A 26,770-nucleotide genomic window follows, 5' to 3' on the forward strand; every position below is an offset into this window, starting at 1 on the left:
ATTAAAACTGAAAAATACATTGACAATTCAGTAAAATACTTTTGTGAAGCAGAAGCAGCTACGAACAATTTTTCAAGTTGCCAAGCTAATAGTGCGCACTGGCAGACCATTAGTGGAGAATTTGTTAAAGAATGCCTTCTTTCTGTTGCCAAAGAGATGTGTCCAAGAGAAGGCCAATTTATTTAGTACAGTGAGTCTTTCAGGACCTACAATTACACAAAGGATTAAAGAAATGGGAGACAATTTGCATCAGCATTTGCAAAACTCTGAAAAAAAATTTTCCTATTTTTCCTTGGCACTTGACGAAACTAATGATGTTTATGATTCTGCACAACTTCTAATTTTTATTCGTGGGACAAATGACTATTTCAAAGTCACAAAAGAGCTTGCTGCACTGCAAAGCATCAAAGGAACAACTACAGGACAGGATATCTATGAAAAGGTTTGCCAAACTTGTGAATGGTTTGGAGCTGGACTGGGCTAAACTAGCCATTGTGACAACTAATGGTGCTCCTAGCATGGTGGGGTCTAAGAAAGGAGTAATTGCTCACATTAACCAAGAGATGGACAAACATAACCATTCTCATCCAATAGCCATACACTGCCTCATCCACCAACAAGTGCTGTGTAGTAAATCACTGAAGTGGGATTCCATTATGAAAATTGTGGTATCTTGTGTTAACTTCATTAGAGCTAATGCACTAAACCACAGACAATTTCAGGAATTTCTGTCTGGGCTAAATGTTGCCTATGAAGATATTCTGTACCACACAGAAGTCCATTGGCTGAGCCAAGGGAGAGTTTTGAAACATTTCTATGACTTACTTCCACAGATTATAGCTTTTCTGCTTTCAAAAACAAAGAAGTACCAGAGCTCAATAATACAGAATGGAAATGGCATCTTGCCTTTCTGACAGATGTAACAGAGCTACTCAACAGTTTCAATGTGCAACTTCAAGGAAAGGGGAAGCTCATCTGTGATAGGCAATCACATATGAAAGCACCTGAGTAAAATTAGGCCTCCTCATCAAACAAGTGAAGGAGGAAAATTTCTGCCGTCTCCCCACAACTCAAAATCTGTTAGTGGAAAAACCATTGGTTGCATTCCCAAACAAAACATGTGTGAATTCACTGGAAAAGTTGCAAAAGGAGTTCCAATTTAGATTTAAAGAGCTTCGTCTCCATGAACGGGACATACAGCTTTTCCGCAACCCATTTTCTATTGACATTGAAAAAGTGTGTACAATTTATCAAATGTAACTGGCTGGAGTGGAGAATTGTGACTCTGAAAAACACATTCAAGTCAAGCAGCCTTCCTAATTTCTATGCATCTCTCCTCTGAAACAAACCCTAATCTCAGGAACCATGCACTCAAAATGGCAACCATCTTTGGCAGCACTTATGTCTGTGAACAGACTTTTTCCAGAATGAAACATCTAAAATCTCCAACCAGATCTAGACTAACTGATGCACACTTGCATCACTTGTTATAACTAGCAGTGACAAATATGGAACTGGACATTGACCATCTCATTAGCCAAAAGCAGGCCCATAGTTCCCATTGAAATACTGGTGATTTTGTTGATTTAACTTTACTTGTTCTTCATTTTAAATATTGTATTTGTTTCCATTTTGTTTTTTTACTTCAAAATAAGATATGTGCAGTGTGCATAGGAATTTATTCATAGTTTTTTTTTTCTTTTTTAACTATAGTCCGGCCCTCCAATGGTCTGAGGAACAGTGAACTGGCCCCCTGTTTAAAAAGTTTGAGGACCTCTGGTCTAGACATTTGAGGCCAGACCAAATTTTTCCCTACTATGTGAGAATGTCAATTGCCAAGGAGCCATTACTACCATGCCAGTATAAAGTTGGTTCTGAATTGTATAGCTGAAGCTGGGAACTACAGTTCTGTCACTTCCTTTCTCTGTCTAGCTTTAGGTTTGAGTTTGGTAGTGACAAGAACACAGTGCAATTTGGGAGATGTAAGGTAAGTGGAGACCATTAGTCTCCAGAGGTGATTCTAAGCCAGACAGACTTGAATGGATGTGAAATTCACAATTTCTTGGTAAAATGGGAACTTATTTTCTTTGCTGCCATTTTTATGCCTTTTTTTTTTAATTTTTTTGAGACAGAGTCTCACTATGTCACCCTAGGTAAAGTGGAACTGGACATTGGCGTCACAGTTCACAGTAACCTCAAACTCTTGGGCTTAAGCGATTCTCACGCTTCAGCTTCCCAAGTAGCTGGACTACAGGCACCCGCCACAACGCTGGGCTATTTTTTGTTGCAGTTGTCATTGTTGTTTAGCTGGCCTGGGCTGGGTTTGAACCTGCCAGACTCGGTGTATGTGGCTGGCACCTTAACCACTGTGCGACGGGCGTGGAGCCTTCTCTGCCTTTTTGTGGTAACTTCCCAGATCTCTGATCCCTTAATTTTTTCAGTATTGCCAAAATACTTAGTGTGGATGCTTTTCTGATTCAACTCAGACTGTTGAACTTCCTAATAAATGATGTTACATTTTTGCTTGGAAATTAAAGGTTTCTTTGTTTTCCACTGACATCCAAGGACTTACTTGGCTGTGTTTTCTCTGTTGACTATTTTGTGTCACTGGTATGTAGTATACACTTTCAATGAAGATGTAAGATTTTCTAGAAAATTTATTTCATTCTTTCTTTAATATCTATGTAGTTATCTAGCTTTATTTTCTATACTATTATTTTGGTTCTGTTCTTCGTAGCTTACAATCATTCACATGTTGAATCTGATTTATCTCTGCATATTTATAGTTTCCTCTTTAATCTTTTAAATTCCTTGCTTGCCTTTCTCAGTTATGACCTCTATCTCCCTTACTGTGGTTTCCAGCATTTTTATTTCCTTTTGCTATTCCAATGTGATTTTCCCTTCTGCAATGGTTTTATTTTTCCTGTGCTTTGCCAGGGATTTTATCTTCTTTCGTCTTGCCAAATCTTCCATGACCTTTATGTCTTTGTTTTCAGCTGCTTTACAAAGTTTTTAAAAGATGGTATACCTGTTCTCATTTTCCATATGCTCCATGGCAGTATTATTCTGGTGAGAACTTTTTCTTTTGCCATTTGTTTATTTTAGAGTTTTTGTTTTATTTATTTATTTTTTTTCAGATCATGTACTAGTCTTTTCCCCTGATTACTTGTATGACTTATCTACACTGTATAGCAAATTGTCACAAACTTAATGCCTTAAAAAACATGTTTATTACCTCATTGCTTCTGTGGTCAAGAGCTCAGGCAGGGCTTGACTGTTCTCTGCTTCAGGGTGTCACCAGGCTGAAATCAGTGTTGACCAGAGTGTGTTCTCATCAGAAGGACTGAGCAAGGAAGATTCTGCTTCCAAGCTCACTTAGATTGTTGGCAGAATTTATTTTCTTGTAGCTGTAGGGCTGAGAACTTCATATTTTGCTGGTTTTTGGCTAAAGACCACCTTTAGTTCACAGAGGCTACTTACTGTTCTCTCCTAGGCAGTTAACAGCATGGCTGTCTGTTTCTACAAAGCCAGCAGGACCAGAGCAAGTGTCATAGAGTGACACCTCATCACCTTTGCCATATGATATAATGTAATCACAGGTGACATTGTATCACCTTTCTTGTATTTTAACGGTCAGAAGCATGTTGCAGGTCTTGTCCACAAGGGGATGTAATAATACAAGGGCCTGAATAAGGGAAAGTAGGAATCTTTGATGGTTGCCTTAGGATGTGTCTAATACATTATTCATTTGTTTGTTTAATTTTTTCACATTTTTTTTTTTTTTTTGAGACAGAGTCTCACTTTCTTACCCTTGGTAGAGTGCTGTAGCATCATAGCTCATAGTAACCTCAAACTCTTGGACTCAAATGATTCTCTTGCCTCAGCCTCCCGAGTAGTTAGGAACACAGGCACCTGTCACAATGTCTGGTGATTTTTTTTAGAGATGGGGTCTCGCTCTGGCTCAGGTTGCTCTTGAACCTGTGAGCTCAGGCAATCCCCCTGCCTCGGCCTCCCAAGTGCTAGGATTACAGGCTGAGCCACTGTGCCCAACACGTTATCCATTTTTAAACAAAGGAGTTTTTCCCAGACCAGGCATTTGCAGGCTGTTGTGTTGTAGAAGAGCCAGGTTAGTCTCCAGGCTAATTGAAAATTTTTCTGGCTTGCTGGTAAATTTCTTTAAGTCACAAGATTATATATGTGAGGTCCTATTTAGTCTATATTTCTCCCTATTGGGAAGATTGGCAGTTGTAAGGCTGTCAAAGTAGAGTCTTCTTCGCTCAGGACAGACTTCTGAATGCAAATATGTCACTGTCTAGGTGATTTCTCATTCTAGCTATATATTACTTTTCTGGGGCTGCCAAAATACTAAGGCAAAGTAGACAGCTTAAAAGAACAAAATTTATTCTCCACAGTTCTAGAGACTGAAATTCTGAAATCAAGGTGTTGGCAGGGCCATGCACCATTGGAGAACAGATACCCACTTTCATAAATCTTTAGTAAATGGTGCTGAGAAAATTGGATATCCACATGCAGAAGAATGAAGCCAGATCCCTACTCTCACTATAGACAAAAAAAATCAACTCGGATGGATTAAGGACTTAAATGTAAACCCCAAAGCTACAAAACTACCGGCAGCCCCTAGGGGAGGATCTTTCTAGCCTCTTCCCAGCTCCTGGTGTGTCCTGGCCATTTCTGGTCTTCCTTGCCTTAGAGTTCTGTCACTCAAATCTTTGTCTCCATCTTCATGTAGCTTTCTTTTCTCTGAATGCGTCCCTTTATGTCCTTTCCCCCTCTAATATAGATGCCATTCAGTCACTTGAGGGCTCAGTCTGATGTAGTAAAACCCCATCTTTTACTTATTAAGTAGATCTGAAAAAATTCCCTTTCCAAGGAAGATTCCATTTTGATGTTTTGAGTAAATCTGAATTTGGAGAGGACGTTATTCAACCCACCACAGACTGCCTCTCCTACTTCTCTGTGGTGGAAGACTTCTTGGGAGTTTCTCTGTCAGGCTGTGTATTCTTTCCCATTGTCTTAGAAAAGTAATTGTTGAGGTTTTTCCCTCTGGATTTGCCACCTACTTTTAAAAATATGCTATATGGGCTATGAGATCTACAATTACTGTACACAGAAGTTCTCTGAACTTGACTATCTTTATAGATACTTGGTAGAGGATTACAAATGACTCCTAATTTCAGTAAAGACAGAGTTTATTTTTATTTCTTACTCCCCTTCTAATTTCTTAGTGACTTATAAGAGGAAAAGGGTAGAGCCAAACTTATTTCACTATTTAAAAAATGACCTTCCAGTTCTAATGAGATGGCATTAATACATTCTAACCTTTTTCCCTCACTGAACTAAACTCCAAAACCTGGATAGAATGCATAGATAGCCTTTGAAAACTCTGAGAAGTAAGTATTTGTATGCAGCTTAAGAAAGGACACCAGAATTCCAAATGCGGGACTGTCAGTGAGTTCACCAATTTTTTCCTTTCTGGTATCTCTCAGCCTGAATGCAATCGTGCCCCAAACCCAAAACACTATGATACAGACAGACTGCGCAAGAGCACTCAGCTCAAGGGGTGGGAGATGCAAGTATTATTATTATTGGAAAGAGTGAGGAAATCACTTGGTTATTATTACTTTTTCTCTTTTTTCTCCGATCTTTTATGTCCCAGGTTCCAGGCAATCTGAGGGTGATGGTGGCAGTGAATGTGGCCAGCAAGAGAAACCAAAAGAGCCAAAACTCTGAGGAGGAGAATTTTCTTCTCTATTTGATTAATCTGAGGCTTGAAGAGAGCAGGCCAAATTTCTTTTTTCTTTCTTTTTTTTTTTTTTTTCCTATTTCTGTCCTCCTTCCAGGGAACTAGAAGGTACCGGATAGACAGCAGAGAAGGAAGAGTTCCCAAGAGGACAGAAAGAAGCCCTGCAAATCTGTTGATGACTTTCTGGGCTCACCTAGGCATGTGGATCTGATACTACTTAGCACACCAAAGACCTAGAGAACCAAGCTAATTAATAAAACTTGCCCTATATCCTAAAGTGTCCACTGGGTTGTGTTCTCTCAAGATAGATCTGAACAATACTGCAAAGCCTTTGAAAATTGAACTTTGAAACAACAGCTCACAGAAGGCAGGTTAGAAATTATGGCCTAAAACTAATCAGGTTAAATGCCTTTAAAACAAAAATTCAACTTTTTCCATAACATTTAAATAAGATCTAATGTCTCATAGTAAAATATTCAAAATTCCGGGATACAATTCAACCAAAAAACCCCAACCTGAAATGAGAAAACACAAGAAATAATACCAATGATAAAATGAAACACATAATAGAGTTACGTAAAAAAGACTTTGAAATAAAAGATAGAAAGTATTAGCCAAGAAATAAAAGATAGTAGAAATGCTAGAACTGAAAAATACAGTAACAACAGAAACACCTGAAAGGACTTCATAGCAAACTAGAGAAGACAAAGGAAAAGTCTATGAACTTGAAGATAAATGAACAGAAATGATCAAATATGAAAGAGAGAAAAAATATTCTTTAAAAAAATCAAAAGAGCTGAGTGTTAGGGAAGATTAACTTAAGATGGCAGCCGAGTAACAGCTTCCTTGCATCTGGGCACCGTGAGTCTGGGGAGATAGGACTCCAGGCATCTCTGGCTGGTGGGATCTGCCTCTTCACCCCTGAGAGGATACAGGGAGTCAGAGAGAGACTTCTGGACCCCAAGAGGAGGACCAAAACAGTGGAAAACTGGCAAATGGTCGCATGTGTTCAATCCGTCTAAACCCGCCCGCAACTTCCACAGGCACGAGAACTTAAAGAGCAAGAGGAAGTGAAAGAAAAATTAGAGCAAGGAAACAGATAAAAGAAATCACTCCATGAGGAAGAATCAGCAGAAAACTCCAGGCAACATGAAGAACCAGTCCAGAACAACCCCGCCAAGGGACCATGAGGTAGCTACTGCAGAGGATTCCACCTATACAGAAATGTGAGGAATGACAGAAAGGGAATTTAGAATACACATGTTGAAAACAATGAAAGAAATGATGGAAACAATGAAGGAAACTGCTAATAAAGTGGAAAATAAAAAAAAGGAAATTCAAAAACAGAATCAAATAAGAGATGAATGATATGAAGAATATAAAAAGGATATAGCAGAGCTGAAGGAAATGAAACAGTTGATCAGGGAACTTAAAGATGCAATGGAAAGTATCAGCAACAGGTTAGACCATGCAGAAGAAAGAATTTCAGAGGCAGAAGACAAAGTTTTTGAGATAACTCAGATAGTAAAAGAGGCAGAAAAGAAGAGAGAGAAAGCAGAACGTTCACTGTCAGAATTATGGGACTTTATGAAGCGTTCCAACATACGAGTTATAGGAATTCCAGAAGGGGAAGAAGAATGCCCCAGAGGAATGGAAGCCATACTAGAGAATATTATAAAAGAAAATTTCCCAAATATCACCAAAGATTCTGACATACTGCTTTCAGAGGGATATCGGACCCCAGGTCGCCTCAACTCTAACCGAGCTTCTCCAAGACACGTTGTGATGAACCTGTCCAAAGTCAAGACAAAAGAAAAGATTCTGCAAGCTGCCAGGAGTAAGTGCCAGTTGACCTACAGGGGCAAATCCATCAGAGTTACCGCAGACTTCTCTAATGAAACTTTCCAAGCAAGAAGACAATGGTCATCTACCTTTCATCTACTTAAACAGAACAATTTCCAGCCCAGAATTATGTACCCTGCTAAGCTAAGCTTCAAAATTGACGGAGAAATCAAATCATTTACGGATATACAAACATTGAGGAAATTCGCCACAACAAGACCAGCTCTACAGGAAATACTTCAACCTGTTCTGCACACTGACCACCACAATGAATCAGCAGCAAAGTAAGAACTCAGAAATTAAAGGACAGAACCTAACCTCCACACTGATGCAAAAGATAAAACTAAGCAATGGACTCTCACAAAATAAGACGAATAGAATACTACCACACTTATCAATTATCTCAATAAATGTTAATGGTTTGAATTCCCCACTGAAGAGACATGGATTGGTTGACTGGATTAAAAAACACAAGCCATCCATTTGCTGTCTGCAAGAAACACACCTGGCTTCAAAAGACAAATTAAAGCTCCGAGTCAAGGGTTGGAAGACAATTTGTCAGGCAAATGGAATTCAGAAGAAAAGAGGAGTTGCAATCTTATTTTCAGATACATGTGGATTTAAAGCAACTAAAGTCAAAAAAGACAAAGATGGTCACTTTATATTGGTCAAGGGAAAAATACAACAAGAAGACATTTCAATTCTAAATATCTATGCACCCAATTTAAATGCTCCCAGATTCTTGAAACAGACCTTACTCAGTCTGAGCAATATATCTGATAATACCATAATAACAGGGGACCTTAACACTCCTCTTACAGAGCTGGACAGATCCTCTAAACAAATTAAACAAGGATATAAGAGACTTAAATGAGACCCTAGAACAACTGTGCTTGATAGACGCATATAGAACACTCCATCCCAAAGATAAAGAATATACATTCTTCTCATCACCCCATGGAACATTCTCCAAAATTGATCATATCCTGGGACACAAAACAAATATCAACAGAATCAAAAGAACTGAAATTTTACCTTGTTATCTTCTCAGACCATAAGGCACTAAAGGTAGAACTCAACTCTAACAAAAATGCTCGACCCCACCCAAAGGCATGGAAATTAAACAATCTTCTGTTGAATAACAGATGGGTGCAGGAAGAAATAAAACAGGAAATCATTAACTTCCTTGAGCATAACAACAATGAAGACACAAGCTACCAAAACCTGTGGGATACTGCAAAAGCAGTTTTGAGAGGAAAATTCATCGCCTTAGATGCCTACATTCAAAAAACAGAAAGAGAGCACATCAACAATCTCACAAGAGATCTTATGGAATTGGAAAAAGAAGAACAATCTAAGCCTAAACTCAGTAGAAGAAAAGAAATATCCAAAATCAAATTAGAGATCAATGAAATTGAAAACAAAAGAATCATTCAGAAAATTAATGAAACAAGGAGTTGGTTTTTTGAAAAAATAAATAAAATAGATAAACCATTGGCCAGACTAACGAGAAATAGAAAAGAAAAATCTCTAGTAACCTCAATCAGAAATGATAAAGGGGAAATAACAACTGATCCCACAGACATACAAGAGATCATCTCTGAATACTACCAGAAACTCTATGCCCAGAAATTTGACAATGTGAAAGAAATGGATCAATATTTGGAATCACACCCTCTCCCTAGACTCAGCCAGGAAGAAATAGAGCTCCTGAACAGACCAATTTCAAGCACTCAGATCAAAGAAACAATAAAAAATCTTCCAACCAAAAAATGCCCTGGTCCAGATGGCTTCACTCCAGAATTCTATCAAACCTTCAAGGAAGAGCTTATTCCTGTACTGCAGAAATTATTCCAAAAAATTGAGGAAGAAGGAATCTTCCCCAACACATTCTATGAAGCAAACATCACCCTGATACCAAAACCAGGTAAAGACCCAAACAAAAAGGAGAATTTCAGACCAATCTCACTCATAAATATAGACGCAAAAATTCTCAACAAAATCCTAGCCAGTAGATTACAGCTTATCATCAAAAAAGTCATTCATCATGATCAAGTAGGCTTCATGCCAGGGATGCAAGGCTGGTTTAACATATGCAAGTCCATAAATGTTATCCACCATATTAACAGAGGCAAAAATAAAGATCACATGATCCTCTCAATAGATGCAGAAAAAGCATTTGATAAAATCCAGCATCCTTTCCCAATTAGAACACTGAAGAGTATAGGCATAGGTGGCACATTTCTAAAACTGATTGAAGCTATCTATGACAAACCCACAGCCAATATTTTACTGAATGGAGTAAAACTGAAAGCTTTTCCTCTTAGAACTGGAACCAGACAAGGTTGTCCTCTGTCACCTTTACTATTCAACGTAGTGCTGGTTCTAGCCGATACAATTAGGCAAGACAAGGAAATAAAGGGAATCCAAATGGGAGCAGAGGAGGTCAAACTCTCCCTCTTTGCTGACAACATGATCTTATACTTAGAGAACCCCAAAGACTCAACCACAAGACTCCTAGAAGTCATCAAAAAATACAGTAATGTTTCAGTATATAAAAGCAATGTCCACAAGTCAGTAGCCTTTGTGTACACCAATAACAGTCAAGATGAGAAGCTAATTAAGGACACAACTCCCTTCACCATAGTTTCAAAGAAAATGAAATACCTAGGAGTATACTAACGAAGGAGGTGAAGGACCTCTATAAAGAAAACTATGAAATCCTCAGAAAGGAAATAGCAGAGGATATTAACAAATGGAAGAACATACCATGCTCATGGATGGGAAGAATCAACATTGTTAAAATGTCTATACTTCCCAAAGGAATCTACCTATTCAATGCCATTCCTATCAAAATACCAACATCGTACTTTCAAGATTTGGAAAAAATTATTCTGCGTTTTGTATGGAACCGGAAAAAACCCCGTATAGCTAAGGCAGTTCTCTGTAACAAAAATAAAGCTGGGGGCATCAGCATACCAGATTTTAGTCTGTACTACAAAGCCATAGTGCTCAAGACAGCATGGTACTGGCACAAAAATAGAGACATAGACACTTGGAATCAAATTGAAAACCAAGAAATGAAACTAACATCTTACAACCACCTAATCTTTGATAAACCAAACAAGAACATACCTTGGGGGAAAGACTCCCTATTCAATAAATGGTGCTGGGAGAACTGGATGTCTACATGTAAAAGACTGAAACTGGACCCACACCTTTCCCCACTCACAAAAATTGATTCAAGATGGATAAAGGACTTAAACTTAAGGCATGAAACAATAAAAATCCTCCAAGAAAGCATAGGAAAAACACTGGAAGATATTGGCCTGGGGAAAGACTTCATGAAGAAGACTGCCATGGCAATTGCAACAACAACAAAAATAAACAAATGGGACTTTATTAAACTGAAAAGCTTCTGTACAGCTAAGGAGACAATAACCAAAGCAAAGAGACAACCTACACAATGGGAAAGGATATTTGCATATTTTCAATCAGACAAAAGCTTGATAACTAGGATCTATAGAGAACTCAAATTAATCCACATGAAAAACGCCAACAATTCCTTATATCAATGGGCAAGAGACATGAATAGAACTTTCTCTAAAGACGACAGACGAATGGCTAACAAACACATGAAAAAATGTTCATCATCTCTATATTAGAGAAATGCAAATCAAAACAACCCTGAGATATCAGCTAACCCCAGTGAGAATGGCCCACATCTCAAAATCTCAAAACTGCAGATGCTGGCGTGGATGTGGAGAGAAGGGAACACTTTTACACTGCTGGTGGGACTGCAAACTAGTACAACCCTTCTGGAAGGAAGTATGGAGAACCCTCAAAGCACTCAAGCTAGACCTCCCATTTGATCCTGCAATCCCATTACTGGGCATCTACCCAGAAGGAAAAAAATCCTTTTATCATAAGGACACTTGTAGACTGTTTATTGCAGCTCAATTTACAATCGCCAAAATGTGGAAACAGCCTAAATGCCCACCAACCCAGGAATGGATTAACAAGCTGTGGTATATGTATACCATGGAATACTATTCAGCCATTAAAAAAAATGGAGACTTTACATCCTTCGTATTAACCTGGATGGACGTGGAAGACATTATTCTTAGTAAAGCATCACAAGAATGGAGAAGCATGAATCCTATGTACTCAATTTTGATATGAGGACAATTAATGACATTTATGGTTATGGGGGGGAAAACAGAAAGAGGGAAGGAGGGAGGCGGGTGGGGCCTTGGTGTGTGTCACACTTTATGGGGGCAAGACATGATTGCAAGAGGGACTTTACCTAACAATTGCAATCAGTGTAACCTGGCTTATTGTACCCTCAATGAATCCCCAACAATAAAAAAAAAAAAATCAAAAGAGCCATAGGGAACAACAACAAAAGCTCTAACTTTATTGTCATCAGAGTCCCAGAAGAAAAATAAGTGTGATGCTGAAAAAATATTTGGAAAAATAATGGCTGAAAATTTTACATGTTTGGAAAAAGATATAAACCTACAGATTGAAGAAACTCTGCATAATATATACTGAATGGAATAAACTAAAAAAAAAATCTATGCTCAAAAATATCATAATGAAACTGATTAAATAGTTAAAGTTCTAGACCAAAAACTCCCCAAACCAAAAAACAAACAAACCTTGAAAAGCTCCAGAGGACAGTGACATTACCTATCAAGAAACAAAGACTTAAAGACTCAATTTGTCATCAGACACCAGAGACCAAAAGGAAGTGGCACAACATTTTTAAGTGCTAAAATGAAGCAGAAAAAGTAAGTCTTAAATGAAGAATTATATCTAGCATCAATTGCCTTTAGGAATGAAAAGAAATAACCAATAAGTCACTTCTTTTTTTTTTTTTTTGAGATAGAATCTCACCCTGTTGTCTGGGGGTAGAGTGCAGTGACCTCTATAACCTCAAATTTCTGGGCTCAAGCAATCCTCAGCCTCCTGAGTAGCTACAGGCGCCCACCACTATGCCCAGCTATACTTTCTACTTTTTGTAGAGACAGGGCCTGCTCTTGTTCAGGCTGGTTTCAAACTACTGAGCTTAAGTGATCCACCTGTCTCTGACTGCCAGAGTGCCAGGAGTACAGGCATGAGCCACTTGCACCTGGCTGATTTTCAAATGAAGGAACTTTTAGGGAAGTTGTAGCCAGCACATTTGCTCTATATATATGTAAAAGAATTGCTAAAGTTAATCCTTTAGAATGTAAATGATACCAGAAAAAAAGACTGAAATATCAAGAATGAGGAGCCTAGAACGAGGCTATTTTATTCCTTTTTAGTTCTTTAAAATATATATGAGAGTTGAAAATAAAAGTATATTATGGATGGCATTTTCAATGTATGTAGACATGCAAGACAATTATAAAATATATGGGGAAAGTAATGGGATTCATACGGTGGTGGGGCTTCTACATTCCAATTGAAGTGGTCAACTACTAACGCTAAATATACTGTGAAAAATTAAGTATGCATGTTGTTATCCCTAGAACACTAAAAAATTTATACAGAGGTATGTTAAAATCACAATAGATAACTTAAATGGATTTAAAAAATATTCAAATAACCAGAAGGAATCCAAAAAAGGAAACAGCAATTAAAAAGAGAGGAACCTCCCCCCAGAAAACAGATAACAAAATGGTAGACCTAAATTCAAACATATTGATAATTACAATAAATGTAAATCATTTGAATATACCAATAAAAAGAGATTGTAAGATAGATTAAAAACATGACCCAACTACATGGCTGTCTGTAAGAAACTAACCTGAAGTATAATAATATAGACAGTTTAAAAATAAATATAAATGAACAGAAAGCTGAAGTGCTATATTAATATAGACAAAATAGACCTCAGAGCAAAGAACATTATCAGGCATAGAAAAGGATATTACATATGGATTGATAAAATGGTTAATTCACCAATTGTGTGTGTATTTAACAGCAGAGTTTCATCATACATGAAAAAAAACTGACAGATTTAAGAGAAATGTAAAAATCTACACTTACAACTGAAGACTTCAATATCCCTCTCTCAAAAGTTGATAGAAGAACTAAATATAAAAAAAGATACAGAGGATGCAACAATAGTGTCAACCAACATAATCAAATTGATATTTATAGAACACTATACCAGCAATAGCAGAATCACATTCTTTGCAAACAGTCATGGAACATACACCAAGATAGCACTTATCAGGCCAAATAACAAACCTTAACAATTTAAAAAAACCTAAAATCCAAATACAGTGTATTTTCTGACCACAGTGAAATCAAACTAGAAATTACTAAGAGACACATTTTAAAATACTACTTACAACAAAGCAAAAAAAATAAAAAGAATTTTTTTTGGTAACTCTAATAAAACATTTATAGAATCTATATTCTGAAAATAAGACACTGATAAAAGAACTCAAAGAATATGCCAAGTGAAAACACAAATTGTGTCTATACATTGGAAGACTCAACATAGTCAATGCCTATTATCACTAATTTGATCTACAGGTTTAATGTAACTTATATCAAAATCTCAAGAAGATGTTTTATAGACATAGACACCCTCTTTCTTCTCCTTTATTTTTCCTATTGTATCTCCCCATTCTCTTTCAGTAGTTCTCATTGTTTTTCTTCCTCAGGATTTTATCTTCTCTCTGTGCATACCCAGGTGCATTCTTTCTTTTTGGCCTCATCTGTTTTTAAATATAGCCATGACCTGCATTTAACCTTACTAGTCTTCCTGCTTGAGACCTTACACAGGTGTCTAAAGCTAATAATGATCAAAACTAAACCCATCATCTATTCTCTGAAGCTTTCCTTCTTCATACAACTCATGTCTCAGTTAATTGCATCATCCAAATCTGGTATTTATCTTATACTCTCTTTTTCTTATCACCACATCAGATCAGTTCCCAATATTTGCTAATTTCACTCTATAAATATTAATGAAATTGATCTCATCAGCTCTATTTCTCTCAGAAATACTCTAATATGAACTTCTTTTTTCCTTTGTACTATTATAAAAGCCTCCAAACTGATGCACTTTCCTAGATTTTATAAGAGTTTATTTTTAGAAATTTAAAAACATTAAATAATCCCTAATATTAAAAAGTTTCAATACAGTACAAATAGCTAATTTTGAAACATCTGAATGCAGGTTGTCAGCCTGGCACTTAATCATCCCAGAGTACCTCAGTTGTCCTTCCTACAAGGGTAATCTTTTACATAACCAGGATGCAATCATCAAAATCAGGAAATTAACACTGCTGCATTAACATCATCAAATCTTCAGCTCCCATTTGGAACCACATGTTGCATTTAGTTTTCATGCTCTTTCTTTGACTTATATGATCTTCACATTTTGAAACTAAAAAGCCAGTTATTTTGTTAACAAATCTTCAATTTTTAAAACATCTGCAATTTGGGTTTATCGTATGATTCCTTGTTATTGGATTAGGTTATGTATCATTTCTAGAAATGCCACAGAAGGGATGCCATGATCTGCTTGCATCCTCTGGGGGACGGGGGGGATATGGTTTTCAATTACTAATGACAGTCACTTTGATCCCCTGATTAGGGCGGTGCCTGCCAGGCTACTCTACTGTTAAGTTACTGTTTTCCTCTTAATAGATAAACTTTATGGGGAATTACTTTGTTACTAGATAAATCCACTGTTTCTCATCAATTTTTAATTTATTCATTTATTAATCTCCGTTAGTATGAAATCATGTCTTCCACTTTTATCCAATAGGTTATAATTAATCCCTATTGTCATTATTTCAGTCTTCAAACTTTCCCAAGATTTAACTAGGAGAAGCCCTCTAAGATGGTATCTGTGTCCTTTTTCTTACATCCTTATCACTCTGGAGGGTACTTCCTTGGTTTTGAGCAGAAAAAAAAGATGGTCTAGATTTATCTTACTGGTACACTTTTCAGGCCCCCACTCTGGAATTAAACTCCAATGAGCCCTGGTGCCTTTTCTTGCAGACTAGAATTAAGAAATCAAGACCTGGCTACTAGCTGTGCTTATTGCTTTGGGGTCAGTTTCTCCAAAGGCCTCTCAGAGCTAGGGAATACATATATATATGCAATACAGATGCATACATAAACACACATATAGATCTATGTTTATTTACATTTATTAAAATTCCTCATTGCTAATACTTTTAGCAATTAAATGATTTAACACCATAAGATTTGTGCTTGTTTTCTTCCTTTACATATCTGTACTCTATTTCAGACAGTGAGAAATCTAGCCCTCACCATCGTTACTTCATTTACCTCTGATCATTTCTTCAGTGTGTTTCTACTCTCACCACCTCTGCTACCCTCCCTCATGCCGCGTCCTCCTTATCCTGTGTGGGCTCAGACACCCACACCAGACTGGTGGAGCAGCCAGATATAGCAAATAAAAATAAAGAATACCAGGTGAAATCTGAATTTCAGAAAACAAGAAATAATTCTATAAGAACATCCAGTGCAATATTTGTAATATATTTATATTAAACAATTTGTAATATGCCAACCTAAAGGCTGGCCTTCCACTTGGAAACCTGCCCGCCCTGCTGGACTTTGAAACCCAGTTCTGGGTTCTCCGATGTGTGGACACCCTTCTGATTGCATCCATGCCAGGTCATCTTCCCCACATTACAGCTTCTCTCATCTATCACTTTGTCGGAGGTTGCCCCTAAGCACTGATGGCCCCTTTACTTGCTTAGGGTTTGAAATCTCTTGTCAGCCGTGTCTATCTGTGACTCTTCTTCTGCTTGGGCTTTAGCAACCCTCTCTCCATAGACACAGAAACCCTACGCCAAGCCTCTCTCCACGTTAGCGCCTACCTCACCTAGCCTGGGCATAGACACCCTTGCTGAGCCACCTGCACAGACGTCTCTTCACCTTGCTCTGGCTCTGAGCCCACGCCAGACCTCAGGCCTGGTGCTCAGTTCCTTTCATAGGGCACTCCCTTCCCGGGACGGCCGCACCTCTGGGCAGAAACCTCCTCGCTCCCACCGGGCTCTCTCCCCACTACGCGGGTCCCTGTCATACTCTTTAGGATCCAACATTCGATGTTTGGCTGTTCCTGAGAGAAAAACTTTGCATCTTGATTTAAATAAAGCAAAAGCAGAAATGCTAGGGTAGAATTTACCCCAGCAGTGGTGTTACAATGAGACGTCCACTAGTTTTGGTTTTATTTATCACAAAAGCATAATACGATATTTACTGACTGAGTTTATCCTCTACCACATTCTTCTAAGCCAATATTGTATAGTCTAAGCATAGTTAGAAAAAGTGAAAGGAAAATTTAATCAAACATACTGTCTACTTTTCACTTTCTGGATATTTGGGGGAGATTTAAGTTATTTTTTAGAGAACTGAAAAAAATGCTGTTAAATATTTGCTACTTTTTTGTCCTTTTAGAAATGTTTTAGAATAGCCTATCCTTAGGCTGCTGTTTTAGGAATTAACTGTGAAACCTTTTCAGAATATAACTGTTGGTTCTCATTCCTTCTTTCTGATACACTGGCATGTCCTTAGGGGTAAGAATAAGGGTGAGGAAGCACAGAAAAAGCTCTAAAGTTCAGAGAAATCTAAGGATGATATTCTGTTAACCCTCCTTTGATAAAATAGTAATAACATTCTGTTCAAAGGAACAATACTAACATAACAATAACAAACTAGTGTTCAAGCACTTCGTTTTCCTTGTCCAATGCATTATGATTTTTTTCTTTTTATATTTAAGTTATTTTCTTTATCTTACTGCATAGAAAATCTGTGCATCTGTCATGGCTTCCACAGCGAGTACAAATTTTTCCTGCTTTATAAGGTCTTCTTGCTAGAGTTGCTCTACAAAAAAAAAGAGAACATTTCGTTAGAAAAGTTTTCACGTTTTAAATGTTACTTGATAATATAATTGTCAATTTTTAATTAGCATAAAAGGTGATTTAATTCAGAATATGGACTTAAGTACAGAAATTAGAGATGCAATCTTTCCCTTTTGTCCCTGCAGAAAATAGTCTTTTCTGAAACTAATTCCGATGTCATCGAAGAAAAAAGAACTATAATTTAAATACAAGAGTGGATTTTAAAGTTTCTTTCATTTTAGTTTGTAGCAAAATGTATCCTTTAAAATTAGATGATATCAAATGTTTTATAATTAATTGTTTTCTAGTTGGTATAAGTACAATAGCACTTCTGTAAGTTGACCAAAGGGCCTAACAAAGTGGTCAGCATCTGGGAAGACGGCAACATAAGGAGCGAGACCAGCTGTACTCACACGTGCATGTGGTGCATGTCCCGGCTACGAAAATTAGGTCAACTTCAGGAGGTGGTCAACTATGGATGTTCACACATTTATGTTCACACATTTATTTATGTTCACTGTACACACATTTATTTTATTTTTATTTTTTATTTTTATTGTTGGGGCTACATTGAGGGCACAAAGAACCAGGTTACAATGATTGCATTTGTTAGGTAAAGTCCCTCTTTTAATTGTGTCTCTGTATATAAAACTGCTTATAGAAATGACATAATTATTTGAAGAGTTTACAAAATCCTGAGATGGTTATAGTCTGAAACACTCTGCTGCATGGATTATTTTGAGGTTTATATAAAAATACAAATATAAAAGCAAGAAAGTAAGTATAAGTGGGATTTTACACAGTTGATTGTTTCTACTATATAGAGCTGAAGAGAGAGAGAAGTAAAAAATTAGAGCTAGCAAAGGAAAAAAAAAGCCTCAAAAGAAGGAAATTTATATAAAGGATGCAGGTTAAAAAAAAAATAGAGGCAGGGAAAAGGTACTTTTGATTGGGGAGGTCATTAATCCCGATCATTTAAATGGGATTGCCTATTTACATGGTATGCAGCGGGAAGCTATAAAAATAAACATTAAGTATGTCAGTCCTTGTTTAGGCCACACTGGGCCATCTAGAAGCATGGCAAACCTAAGAAACATATATTCAAAAACCTGAATATCAAATTTCTGAGACATATCTTATTTAGTCAGAGGGTTTTGGTAATACGCAATAAGGTATCTGAAACCCTTTACTTGTAAGCATTGAAGTCCATCACCAACATCTAGAGGTTTGTGATTATTTGCAGATCATATATCATTTCTCCAACTTCATTGTTTTACTATCAAACCATTTCAAGAAAGAATGCATTTTGTTTAGAATGCAGCCATAGCACTAGCTTTTCAGAAATTCAAGAATTGATCTTGTCACTTTTAGTTATACCCCTTTCTACTTTTCTTGCCCAAACCCCCCCCCCCTTTTTTTTGTTAAGCAGGCCTGGTGGAGGTTTGAACCCACTGCCCCTGCTGTCCAGGGCTGGCACTCTAACCACTGAGCTATGGTGCCCAGCCTGCCCTAAGTCTCTTTTGAAACAGATGCTTCCAACACAAAAGCAGAGGTTATCCTCTCTTCAGACTCCAGGGATAGAGGACTTCTGTCCTTGTACTTATGCAACAAGCTACTCCCTAAAAAAACTGTCTTTGAGACTTGGAGCATAGGTCAACCACCCCATGATTGTAATGTCTGATAACTATAGCCTGGAAGAATTCTGGGAAGGCAAATAAATATATAAATGTATCTATATCTATATATCTATATCTATATCTATATCTATCTATCTATCTATCTATCTATCTATCTATCTATCTATCTATCTATCTATCTATCTCCACACTGTGTTAGAATAAAATGACTCCTTTTTTTCAAAGATTTGAATTTCATAATCATTATTTATAGTAGATAGCTAGAAATGCCAGGCAAATGTTCTCCTATGTCAGTCTTCCTCTAGTTCTCAGGTTCTAAGAAGTTGAATCTAAATCAACTCAAGTCTGAATCTATAGTACACCTCTCAACTGCAGTTGGAATTATTGGACCAGATTAGAAGGAAACAATAGGTAAGTATCTACAACCAGCAAAGGGTATTGAAATTTCATAGCTGCCTCAGCAGTGCCTAAAGAAACAGGCAAATTACTCCATCTTTTGGTATTTGCTTTTCTAAGAGGCAGCTTGGTGGTTCACTGAGACCATGTCAAGACTCTGAACATCCCTCTCTAAAACTTTTCTTGGCCTTGTATCTGGCCATACGTGAATGCTGAATACAATGCCTCCTATGGGGGGAGTGAGTCCAGGCCCTAGGTAAGGATATGCTGCCCGTATGGTTTAACAGGCAGCTATACACATTTCTATCCCCATTAGAATTACCATTATTTAAACTCTGTAATAGAATACCATCTCTCAGAATGAGAGCACAGTTCTGGTGGTGGTAGGAACTTTCTTTGCATACTAGACCCATATGGGCTGCCACCTTGTTCATCAAGGATGCAATCCAGCCCTGTGGACTGACAATATAGCAATTACAATTTGCAGGCAATTCTTCAAAGCTCTCCATACAGGCTCACATAGTTTGTACATCATTCACAGAACAGCCAAAGTACATCATTGTTGACTTTTCTATTTCATTCAGCCAGAACGGCCAGACCACTGACCATAATTCCTTTCCTTTTCACTTCTATATATCACCCCAGTACTGGCTTCTGGTTTATATATGGAAGATCTCCAGGTTTTGCAAGAAGACTTAAAGAATCTTTTCCACTAGAGAAAAACACAACCCAAGAAGCAGCAAGGAAGATATTTGGTTAGAGATCCCATCTGGGTCTCCTTCTGACATGTCTAATATGTATATCTGTGTTTGTCAAAAATTCCACAGTTATTTCTTGGTTCGATTCAAGGTCAAAGAAAGTGTGAAGATTTTTGTTTTCTGCCTCAAATGATCTCTGTAGGAGCAACCTACCTTAATTTATATCACTTTCTATAAAACTCCATTGACCAGGACTCCTCCCTTCACTTCACATACAGCACCTCATGGACTGTGGATTACAGTTAAATGCTGATAAGGCTCCGTCTAGGCTGATGTTATTTAGCTGTACCATTCTCTAACCCTCCTCAAGAGAGCCATCTACTTTCTAAGCATGCTTCCTTAGTCACTTGCAGATTTTGGCACCTGAGGTATCATATTTTTCAGTCAAAATTTTGCTTTTATCTTAGAGTTTAAGACTTACTTGATTACAGCATTTGTGTGGATAATTAGTTCAATAACTTGGTGTATCTGTCACTGGATGTTGTCACCATCAAAACACTTCTGAGTACTCCCCAATTGTCACTTTTACACTATGCTCTGACTCTTGTTATGCCCCAAACTGCTCTACCTCTGAATTCACAAAATTAGACAGTTCACTCACTGACTACAACCTCCTATCCTTCCAGGCCTCTTACTCATTTACTCTTGCCACACTTGTTCAATACTTTCCCTGGCACATCAAGTCTTTTTTTCTCTCCTGTTTCCTCCCTACCCAACCAACTGTGCCTTATCCACCCAGCTGAGGTCCAGTCCTCCACACACTCTCTAGGTCAAACCCAAACGTGATGTCTTCCTTCACATCCACCTGACAAAACCTCAGCACTGGAAAACATGAAGGAATCCCACTGTCCACATCTTCCTCTTCTATGTCAGGGATGCTGGGTACTGTTAGAAGAAAATCATTAAACTAGGTAGAATCCCTCTGTCCACATCCCCCTCTTCTATGTCAGGGAGCTGGGTACTGCTAGAGAAAAATCATTAAACTAGGTAGAATCCCACTGTCCTAATCCTCCCCTCCTACAAGAAGGACGCTGGGTACTGGTAGAGGAAAATTATTAAACTAGGTAGAGAACCCTTCTATGGTTCCTCATTCATTTTCCTTTCTTATTTTCCACAAACTCTCTTTCAAACTCTCCCAGTCCTCAAAATTGCAGCTCCGCTGTCTCCTCCTTTATTCTCAGGACATGATCTATTCTATTTCTGTACAGAAAATAATGGGCTCTACAGTGAAACTTGGGAAAGTTGCTGTTACTAAATATAGCACATACACTATCCCAACTTTCTTTCCTTTCTCATCTGTGTGCATAACTGAACATCTCCTCCTTTTTGAGGTTCCTTCCTCTTACACCCTTCTATCTCCTCCAGGACTTGCATCCTTAATTACATATACTCTGCCTTTATTTTATATAAAAAAATTACTTTCATTTAGTATTAGGTCCTTCATTTAAATATGCTTGCATCTTTCTGATTTTAAAACAAAACTAAATAAAAACAATAGAACAGCTTAATCTTATTCTTCTTGCAGTGAATTGCACTTTTTCTTATGTCTCACAACCAGGCATCTTGAATAATTGCTCAGCATCCTCTCTGTTTTCCAATCATTCCAACCTGCTATCAGTCTCTCCTATTCCACAGAAAGGACTCTGTGTATGTTTATCAATGAATCTGTCTAAATCTGATGTTTTAAAATTCTTATTTTGCTTGACCTCTTACAATTTGAAATTTTTGACTACTTTATCCTTATAAAAACTTTCCCCAAGTCTCCGCCTATGATACCATCCCTTTCCACTTTTTTCTTCTACCTATCTGGCTACTAGATCCTAGGTCCCCCCTCCTACCTTATTGACCTCTAACTGTCCTTAAATGTTGGCATGACATTCCAGAGAAGAGGAGGTTTTCTTCTCGCTCTGTGCTCTTCAGTAGATAATCCCATCTGTCCCCATGATTCTGATCACCATGTGTACCCCAGCACTATGCGGAGTTATTCTGGAGCATGTGGTACTGGTGAGCTTTTGATCCTATCAACACTGCTTACATGCAGATGGTATGTGTCTCCTACTGAGTTCTTTTCTATATTGCAAAGATCATAGTCTTGTATTAGTTGTTTTCTACTTCCTGGAAATAGTTGTTTTACAAATTTTGTCCAGTCTTTATGATTATTTTACCCGGGGGACTAATGCTTATAACAGTTTACAAAGCGTCCAGAAGCAAAGGGGATCAACTATTTAAAAGTTAGAAAAAAAGAATTGCTAGAAGAAAATGTGCGATAATTAAAAATAGCAATAATATTTTGGGAAGGCTTATCTAAGTATGACACAAACTTCAAAAACCATGAATAAAAGCATTGATACATTTTCCACAATATGTAATAAGACAAAATTATTCCACCTGAAAAAAATAAATTACATTCTAAAGTCAAAAATTAAACATGAAATAGGGAAGATATTTATAAATTATGTTACAGAAAGGAACTAATTTTCTTTATATATAAATAACTCCTACAACTGAAAAAGGTCTAACAATTTAAGAGAAAAATAGTAAATGTATAGGTACCAGAAAACAAATCCCCAAATTTCTGAAACACACAAAAAGGTACCTAAACTCACAGAGAGATATCTGAAATAGGAGGCTGTAGGACAACAGGTCCCCAGAGGTCTTGCCCAACCCAGTTCTCCCATTTCCCACTTGTAGTTTTCAGAATAACTTTAAAATGTGCTAAGAATGAAGCATCCTGAGACAAGGAGAAACTGGAACACCCACCCACCCTATGTCCTCATCACACCTAGAACAGGACATTCTACAACACTTGAGCTCAGTGATCCGAACTGTGCCCTTGGTATACAACCCAGGGCAGAGTGCATTCAGGGCCTCTCAGTTGTGGTACAATGCAAGGTATATACAGATGAGACTCCATCCTCCCTGAGATGCTTTCCTGAGGCTTGGAGGACTGGCTCACTATAACACCTAGGCTTCTATGTCCTTACTGCTTCCACTGTCCTTACCTATCTAAAGGTAATAAAGTTGCTTTGTTGACTTATTGCGCAAGTGTTTGTCTCATTGGATTCACATAATAGGCAGAGAATCTTTGCAGAGATGAACATTTAAAATATACTGAGCTTACACTAGTAAAGACTAAAATGGTTGAAAATATATTGTGCTATCAAGGTAGTTGGAAAATAGGCCCTTTCCTATAATGATTCATTTAAAAGAGATTCTATAATAGGAAAGTGTTGCAACTGCAATGAATAGATTTTTAGAAATATCTACCAAAATCAAAGTACATATGCTCATGAACACCTTTAAGCAAGTATAAAATGCATTAGTAACCAAAATTAAAAAAGAATTGGCTTTAATTAAATTCAACACATCTACTCCATTTCCTTTTCTTCATTGTCAAAACATCTGGAGTGGTCTTAATTGGTCTTTTTTTCCAAACTGCAAGTCACAAGCCATTAATAGGTCATGAATTTGGTCCTTTAAAAAATGATATTTTAAAGTATGAAATAGAATACAAAGTTGTACTTGACTATGAATAACGTACTATTTCATATAACTTATGTTTTTCTCTTATTATACATATTAGGAATACATATTGTTTTATAAATCTTTTCTTTCAGTTGTATACTATGTTTTACAATTATAAAATATTATTCTTTTCATATTTTAACAACTCTGAAAACAGAACACATCTTATAATTTGTGGTGTCTTAAAATCATGGCTGGCTAGACAATGAATATAAAACTATTATCATTCCACATTTTAGAATTTGTCATAGCTCTTCATATTGTCATCAGTTTAAAAGTGTCATATGATTGTTTGCACTTTATGTATTTAAACTTCTGTTCAAAACGCCTAAAAAAGGGTGACAATGCCATATATAGGGTGTGCATAAAGTTCATGGGCAATTTACTAGGTTAAACTATTTTAAATTGCACATGAATTTTATGTCCACCCTGTATATCAATCATTGGATAATAAATTATTATATATAGAAAAAAATGGACAGAGAAGACCTTTAAAACATTTATATGTAATAAAGAGATTGAAAAGAAAATGAGTTTAAATGTCATATAAAAATTGACAGCATGGTTCTGGTTTTCCTCTTAACCCACTAGCCTCTCTTCATAGTCCTCTGCTAGCTCCTCTGCCTGAAAGTGAGATATTATGATAGTGAGGTAGGGCTTAGTCCTTAAGTCTCTTCTGGTCTATTTTCTGTACTTACTTTCTCACAATGTGATATTGTCCATGACTGAGACTCATTCCCTTATTCCTGAGGTTCAGGGCCTTTATGCCTGTAGTTCCCTCTACTTGGCAACCTATCTGAGACCTTCATATGACTGGATTTTTCTCATGATTTGTTTACATTTCCTACATTTACTTCTGTATGTAATATGTCTGAAACAGAACATCTGGTCTTCCCTCGCACTCTGCTCTTCTACACATCTTCTCTATCTGAAGGCAGAGTTAATGGCATGGCATAGAATGGCTGCTAGAGGAGTGCTTTCCTCCATGAGCAGTCATTCTGCAGCCCTGGTTCATTCCATCTTATGGCTCTACCACCTTGTACAGAAGTCTGAATCCTCTACAGATCCTCTGCATCCAGCCAGGAGATGAAGGAAGACCAATACTATGAAGGGTCATGTAAGAAGTTTCAAAGCTAGCCCTGGAGGTGGCCTACATTCTGTTGGCAAAAGCTTAGTTATGATACTACTAGGGATGCTGGAAAATAGCTATGGTTTGAATGTGTCTCCCGAATTTCAAGTGCTGGAAACTTAATCGCCAAATTCATATGTTGGTTAGAGGGTGGGGCCTTTGGAAGGTAATTAAGATTCGATATGATCATTAGGGTGGGGCCCCCATGAAGGCAACAGTGCCTTTATAAGAAGAGGAAGAGATCTTGAGTTGACACACATGCTCTTGCCCTCTCACCATGTGATGCCCTCCAGAAGGCCCTCACAGACACTGTCACTAAAATTCTCAGCCTCTAGAAGCATGAGCTAAACGACCCTTTGTGCTTTATAAATTACCCCGTCTGTATAGCAACAGCAAACAGCCTAAAACAGAAATACATTTTAGTTATCTGCTCATGAAGTAAATACTCTGGTACCCCCACCAGAGTTTATTTATATGACTGTAACTCACAGCAACCTCAAACTCTTGAGCTTGAGCAATCCTCTTGCTTCAGCCTCCTGAGTCGGTAGGACTATAGGCACCTGCCACAATGTGAAGGTAGTTTTTCTCTTTTAGTAGACATGCTAAAACCTCAGAAGGTATTGAACTCCTGAGCTCAAGTCCACCAAACTTGAACTCCCAGAGAGCCAGGATTACAGGCATAAGCAACCATGCCCAGCCCTAGATCCTCAGCTTAAATCCTCATCTTAATCACATCTTTGCCATTTAAGGTAATATCCACTTTGACATGTAAAGTAGTACTTACAAGGTCTGGAAATTAGGACCTAGGACATATCTTTTGGGTGGGGGCACCATTGATGTCACTACTCATTATATTTCCTATTTGGTTCACTTCTTTTCATTTCTACTCAATATTTCATAATATTTTAATGGACTGATTTTTCTACCAGATATCCTTGGGAGGGGTAACTGATTGCCTATTTGTGGGACATAATCAAATAAAAACTGGGCTATGCTGACTAATATATGCACCAACCTAGATCCTTCACAGGTAGCCTTGCCAACACTCAGATCAAAGGAAAAATGATTTATAGAAATTTGAAGACAAAGAAGCCAATGAAATAGAGGATGGAAAAAGAAAAGCAAATTCCAAGAATTAGCAGATTCTTCTTATCAGTGTAGTCATGTTGTAACTCTGCACTCTCTATTCTTACTATGGTCACCAAATACCTTCACCCCATCAGGTACTGTCAGTCCTCGTCTTGCAGTTTCTCATTCTCTCAGGAGCATTCCCTACAGTTAACCACTCTCGGCTTCTAGACTCATTTTCTTCACTTGACTTCCAAGTACTCTCCCAGGTTTTCTTGTTTCCCTCTTACTCATTCTCTCATGCCTCTGTTCATTATCCTTCACTACCTCCTGTGCCTGAGGGTGGAATAACGTAGGGCTCCATGACTAGTCTTTACATTAAGTCTCCATGTTCACTCTCCCACCAAGTAATCTCATACAAGGCTTGTGACTCATTTCCACCTCAGGGCCTTTATACCAGAAGTTTCCTCTACTTAGAAATTTGCCATGGATCTTCACATGGCTATCTCCTCCTCATGATTCACTCATATTTCCTACAATTATTTTTCTACCTAATATGTACAAACATAAAACATATCTCTTGATCTTTTCCATCTGAGTTAATAACATTAACATTTACCCAGTTTTTAGACTAAGGATAGGCAGTGTCTTAATTTTTCTATTTCACTTATCCCTAAAGTCACCATCAGCTGGTATTATTAGCTCACCTCCATAATATACCTAGAAACTGACATTTCCTCACAATTTCCATACTATGATAGTCAGAA

General features: G+C 37.5%; 1 protein-coding gene across 5 annotated transcripts in view; it reads right to left on the bottom strand.

The window, feature by feature from the left end:
• The window catches only part of GLIPR1L2 (GLIPR1 like 2), a 72,882-nt gene that overhangs the window by 4,055 nt on the left and 42,057 nt on the right, over positions 1-26,770 (bottom strand). For 4 of the 5 annotated variants that reach the window (XM_053585815.1, XM_053585818.1, XM_053585817.1 and 1 more), the window contains 2 exons: positions 17,388-17,473; positions 13,643-13,686 (listed from right to left, as the gene is read on the bottom strand). In XM_053585815.1, coding sequence (XP_053441790.1) covers positions 13,643-13,686; positions 17,388-17,473 — 130 coding nt within the window. The remainder of the gene's footprint in view (positions 1-13,642; positions 13,687-17,387; positions 17,474-26,770) is intronic. The other variant, XM_053585816.1, reaches the window with a different exon arrangement.

Source organism: Nycticebus coucang, chromosome 3, assembly GCF_027406575.1.
Source record: "Nycticebus coucang isolate mNycCou1 chromosome 3, mNycCou1.pri, whole genome shotgun sequence".
Taxonomy (NCBI): domain Eukaryota; kingdom Metazoa; phylum Chordata; class Mammalia; order Primates; family Lorisidae; genus Nycticebus; species Nycticebus coucang.